At 34.1% G+C, this 6000-nt stretch overlaps 1 protein-coding gene across 7 annotated transcripts in view; it reads right to left on the bottom strand.

Moving 5' to 3' along the window:
• Nucleotides 1-246: 246 nt before the first annotated feature.
• The window catches only part of ANO5 (anoctamin 5), a 321868-nt gene continuing 316114 nt past the window's right edge, over nucleotides 247-6000 (bottom strand). For all 7 annotated transcript variants that reach the window (XM_069221939.1, XM_069221940.1, XM_069221943.1 and 4 more), the window contains one exon: nucleotides 247-5908. In XM_069221939.1, coding sequence (XP_069078040.1) covers nucleotides 5684-5908 — 225 coding nt within the window. In that variant the 3' untranslated portion in view covers nucleotides 247-5683. The remainder of the gene's footprint in view (nucleotides 5909-6000) is intronic.

Raw genomic sequence — 6000 nt, 5'->3', positions numbered from 1 at the left:
GTTCACAAAAGATCTTGTCTTTTAATTAAATCATGTAGAATTTTAATTAAAGGTGGACACAATGTTAGAGTTGCACTTTTTGCATACTCAGGTGAATGGGAAAGCAAAACAAATTGTATATTGCCTATCTGCCTTAAAATGCAAAAATCTAGCCTTTGCTATATGAAACTGTTGGTGCCAAGTCTAAAGTGTATGCGTCTCATGCAGTTACAGCTCTATGTGCTTATATGATACTGAAACAGTGAGTATAATACAGTAATATGTTTATTTATTAACATATATGGAAATAACTAGGCAATACAGTTGAAAAAGGAGCACAATACATTCATTTATCCACAGACCAGATAGAAACTCATTTAACTGAATATTAAGTAAATTAATGCAAGGCTTTATTTGTAAATTATTTAAAGACCATCAATAAATATCATCTCTTCATATACATATGTGGCATGCCAACCTGGCCAACCGCATAAATGCACAGCTTTGCACATACGAAAAAGAAGGAGAAAAGATGTGGAGTTAATTCTGCATCCTCCACTAACAGGCAGATTTCACAGTTTCAAACAGCAATACTCACTGAAAATGTATTTACATGTTTTAATAAAACCAGTAAAAAATAGAAACAGTGTTTCAAGGAAATGTTATCCTTCATGATTCCGTGGCTAACATGGAACAACAATAAGCATTTTATTTTTTGGATCTGCAAAATCAATTCAAAGATTATTAATGAATGTATTACTGTTACAACTAAAACGTAAATGTAGGCCAACATTAAACCCGAAACTCTTCATAGCCCAGATTCTCATTTTTTAACAACAAAATCTGCATAAATGACATTTGCTCTTTGTATGCATTTAAATCTAACATCACGTTTACTCATCATTCAAAATGGGTGTTACGGAGGAGTGTGGCAATTTCTTCTTGAATGCAATATTGTGTACATTTCATATGCCATATGTCATTGGCGGAAAGCAATAGGTTATTTTTTACATTTTAAGCATCAGCACAGAAGAATAAACAATGCCACATTTTGACATTTTCAACATTGGCTATCTCCATTGCCAAAATTCAAACGTATAATTAAAAAATGACAAGTAGAGATTGTTCGTCACATGACATTATACTACAGATTTTCTCTCAAAGAAGTTTCTGTTTGACTAATGTGCATGAAGGAGTGATTTGCTGATGATGGAAATTGCCCATGTTATACATTATTACTGTTTACATCAAAATAGACCACACATCATAAATAAAACATTCCACATTTCAAAAATAATAGACATAAGTATACAACGTTTTAAGAGGAATTCAAAGAACTGTGTAAGATTTAAAGATAAACATATTGCATCCACTTGCTTACTTGCCACCTGGAAGGTCTCCAATTAGAGTAGTCTTTTTCATGATGCATAAAATAGTTCACAAACCTATATTTCTATCAAAACAACGTCCACTACTATGTGAAATTGTATAAGGTATCTACTTGTTCAAGGGATGGGATGCTTCAGAAATCCAGTTGGTCATATAGGTGCCATGCACACCTTAAGGTGGCAAACCATGGTAGCTTGGACATATCAGAACTTTGAAAACAGCCTCTCTGGAAATGTTAGTACTTCTCGAATCTTTTCCCATATAGTAATAGATTTGAAATTTACTCCTGCTAAGGGCAGGAGTGAAACAGTTTCCAGGGTCTGAAAAAAGTTGGTGTACGTAAAGTGAGTTTAAAATCACTCAGCAGTTCTTTGCATGGGCAAATATTCACATGTATATTTGCTCAGGCAAAATGGAATTCACAAACATTTGATACAGTTTTGTAGGCCTTCTGTAAACTATTTTGAATTTCTGAAAGCCGAAAATGTGCATTAATGCAAAGACCTATAGCAGCAACTTTTGTTACTTTCTTTAAGAATCGGGCCCCCAATTTTTTAACATATTGCCCATAACGGTTTTGCGCAGATTCTCCATTATTGTTTTTGCAATATTGGCATGCATCAAATGCGTTTTGCTGAATACTAGCATTTAAAGTTGCCCCAGAGATCAACAAAAATAGTTTTTCAAGTTGTACTTTTTTTGGGGTACGTTTTCTTTTGAAAGTAATCATCAATCTTGCTTTTATGACTATTCATGTGTCAAGGAGCATTATAAAGTGATTCAAATTACTAAGTATTGCAATCATGTACTGAAATCATTCAAAATATAATGAATGTTGAGCTCCCATCCCATTGTATTTCCTATGAACAATGTTCATAAGTATAAAGGCTTTGCATTAACGAAACATATATACACTTTTTAACAACTTAGATTTGGAGATATGAGCAAAGCCTTAGTGATGGATAGTACTTGTTCACAGATCAATATTCTGGAACTCTAAAGAGGAAGTGAAAGGGTCTGTGCTGATGCAAGGGGCTACAGTGGACAAAATGACCATGCAAACATGTTGGCTTGACCCCAAACAATATGTCCTTGGCATCAGTTGATAGGACTATGGAGCTTTATGTCTTCATTACAGTGTTTTTACAGTCAATCCTTTTTCAATTCAGGTTTGTTGACTTAAATATGACATACAGTTTGCAGCTGAGACTGTGGTGGCTAGCATGGGCATTTGGGGGCAAATACTGCATCACAATGTCTTACAGCGCAAGTATAGCATGGTTTGTAAAGGAAATGCCATTTGCTATAAGTTTACACTGTTGGAAAAATTGCAGGTCCGAAAGTAAAATATTCTAAACAAGAGTGCACAAATATAAGTTGACATCGTAGCTTTCTATGTGAACTTAAATGTGTAAACTTATTAATGAATAGACAATGTCATGATTACAATTTTAATTTAAATATCAGTGGCTTATCATCTGCTGCTAACCTCAGAAAAAAAATGCCTGAGATTTTCAAAGGTTGAAAACCTCCATTAACAACAAGGTCTCAGTCATATTTTGTGAGTCGTGAATAGACATTAAAATGTTTGCATAGCAGAATTAGAATGAAACCCATTCTTCTGAAAGTGCCATTGATGTTTAGACTGGTAGGTAACCATTCTAATTTCAGGAAACGTGCAATTTTAAATGAATGTTTATATTAAATTAAATCTGCACGTACATTTACATGATCAGCTTTGATCTTTGATTTAATGCACTTCATGTTTCTGCAGTTTTCACTGATAAATGGTATTTCCAATGTTTTTACATAACAAAATGTCACTCACATGACAGAATATAACTCTTTGAGGAAAACAGATTTTAATTTGCAGATTGTTCTTCACAAAACACATTATGCTATGGCTCTCTTAATTAATAAAAAATACTGACACCCTGATTAATAAGAAAAACAACTGCATACAAAGGCAGAAATGTTTAGAAAAAAAATGGATTGCATGTCTATGTGGATCTCAGGTATGTTTACTAACATTTAATACTGGGTGCAATACTTTTGTAAATATCTCGACAATGCTCTACATATTTTAATTCAGTGCAGGATTTTGAGACTATTTGCTCAATGTAAAATGTGATAATAGATAATGACTGGAAGCAACAGTATTGGAAGATTGAAATTTAATGTGCAAGCCTTCTTTTTGTTGACATATACATTATCAGTTAAGGGAATGATAACGCTGGGAGGATTATGGATCATTTACACTGGAAAGGCACCTATCAAGGCTTAATTCTCAAGTTAAAAAAAAACCTGTAGAATAATGGACATCACCAATTTAAATATTTGCATCAGCTTGTCAGGTTTCACAAATCTGCTCATGCATTCAATAATATATATGAAGGATTTAAATAAATAGAATAGCCACTGGACAGCTGACCATCAAGTCTAGAAAATTACAAAGTGAAAATATAGGTTGGGCATCAATATATTAGGGAAATTCATCCTCGGTTTGCCTTTTAAATTGAGGAGGTCTGTGGAGCAAGCTGACAACATAATTTCCATAATACTGACTCGCTGAAGAATTTAACAGCAAAATGTCACTTTTTGGATAGCATAGTGTAAATACTTACTAGCTACTGTGTTTAGAGAGTTCTACATATAAGTGAACATCTTTCTGCAAGCAAAATGCATAGCAGTGGACCTAATTTTACACAAATAGTTGTCCAATGTATATAAACAAGGCACTAAGCAGTGAGCAGTTTGTACATGAGTAAAAAAGTCATAAAATCATAAAATATGTTGGTTACAACTGGAGAACAATATAAAATGAGGACGGTTTATAAAAAGCACACATTAATTTCTCGAACACAAATAACACATCCGGCTAGTTCCTTGATTCTATTTAGCACAAAGACTTTATGGATCAAAATAAATCAATAAAAAATATTGGTTAAAAAAGTCAAGGGATTTCATAATAGAGGGCATGATTAAAATTATACTTTACAGTAAAACACAACCAATGCGCACTATATTTGCACAGTGTTCAATACAAATACAAACACACACATTATTGGTATGTTTCCCAAAATGGCAAGCACACTGAACAGGCTGCTGAGTATAACATTCTACACCTGAAACAGCCAAGGAAAAACAATGCATCAAGACAAAGTATGATTTAAGCACGTTTAACATTTGTCACAAAACCTGCCAGTTGAGAACTTGAGTATTCATACTGATGTGGAGGAACCACTTTTGAATATGTCATTTTGAGTAATTTTGAACTTTGCAGAAATACATTTAACCAAAATGACCACTCCTGATTTTTCTGAGTAATAACATGGTTTGATATCATGGTTTACAGCACTCTGGCACCATTTCTAAGAGCCGTCAGTAACAGATGTTACTACCAACTAAATCAACTGTTCTAAACTTACTAACCCTGAGGTGGGAGATTGAGTAGTCTTCACCAGGATTCTAAAGTGTGATTGGCAGATCACCGGGTGTCAGTGACAAGTTTTTTTGTCCAAGCCATCTTTGCAGCATACTTGGCACGATTACATTATTAGAGTTTACACAAGCATTCAAATATATTTTAAATATTAAAACCATCTCTGAATTTTTAAAACAATAGTTTAGGTTCCATGGATAGCTAGCCACGTGAGCTCAAACTGTCTGTATGTAGAAAACAGTGTCAGATATTTCAGGATAATGTTCAGCCTAGTACAGATGAATATTGTCCCTCACCATTGGACAAGCCTTTTCCTGGTCCAAATATGAAATACTGCCTCTACCATGACATACCTTCAGGGTGTGTCTTAAGATTTAATATGTGGAATTAAAACATTCTTTATAGGATGGTGGGAAAATGCAGCCTCCATCTTCAGATTTCACTGAAAGCACCAAGCATTTGGGAGCATGGTGGTCCATTAACTAGTTGGGAATTAATTGAACAAGAAATTATAGCCTGGGGCAAACAGGCTTTTTTCGATCACAAACAGAAGGTGCTGAAAATCAAGGTGGCCACCCAGAATACTAGTTGTCCAAAAAGTGGAAAAACAATTATTGGTGGACAACTCAACAAAATCAACTCAAGTGTTTTTTTTTCTAGCAGAGCCCCTGCTAAAATGCAGTTGCTTATTGAACTTAGTCACGTCTTGAATTGTAGTTACTTTGAAAAAATATATTTCCTTCGTACATTATCTTAAATAACTGGCAAAAAAAGGTTTAAACTTTCATATGGCTTTGGGTATATTGCACAGACAGGTATAAGGTAAGGGCTGAGGTTTTACAGGCAAACCAATACACTGGATGGAAAAACTTGTTACATCAGTTCAGACAACTGAACTTTTCCTTCAGTGGCAATGACCTCCTTTTCAATATCCACAGTACATTCCCTTTGCATTAGCTTCTCCTTCAGTTTATAAAGTTCGTATTCATGTAGAATTTTTTGTGTCAAATATTTTTCACGTTTGATTCTGGCTTTCACTTCTGAAGGTACATCAGGAATCATCCACGCCACAAAAAATTTGACTAGAAAGACAACATGCTGAAAGAAATGAAAATATATATATTCAGTATATTTAGTTCTTTATTAAGACTATAATTTTCAGTACAACTCAAACAACACCCGCTCTCTCA

Source organism: Pleurodeles waltl, chromosome 3_1, assembly GCF_031143425.1.
Source record: "Pleurodeles waltl isolate 20211129_DDA chromosome 3_1, aPleWal1.hap1.20221129, whole genome shotgun sequence".
NCBI classification, from domain to species: domain Eukaryota; kingdom Metazoa; phylum Chordata; class Amphibia; order Caudata; family Salamandridae; genus Pleurodeles; species Pleurodeles waltl.
The sequence above is the reverse complement of the archived record's forward strand: the minus strand, read 5'-3'. Positions and strand labels throughout refer to the sequence as shown.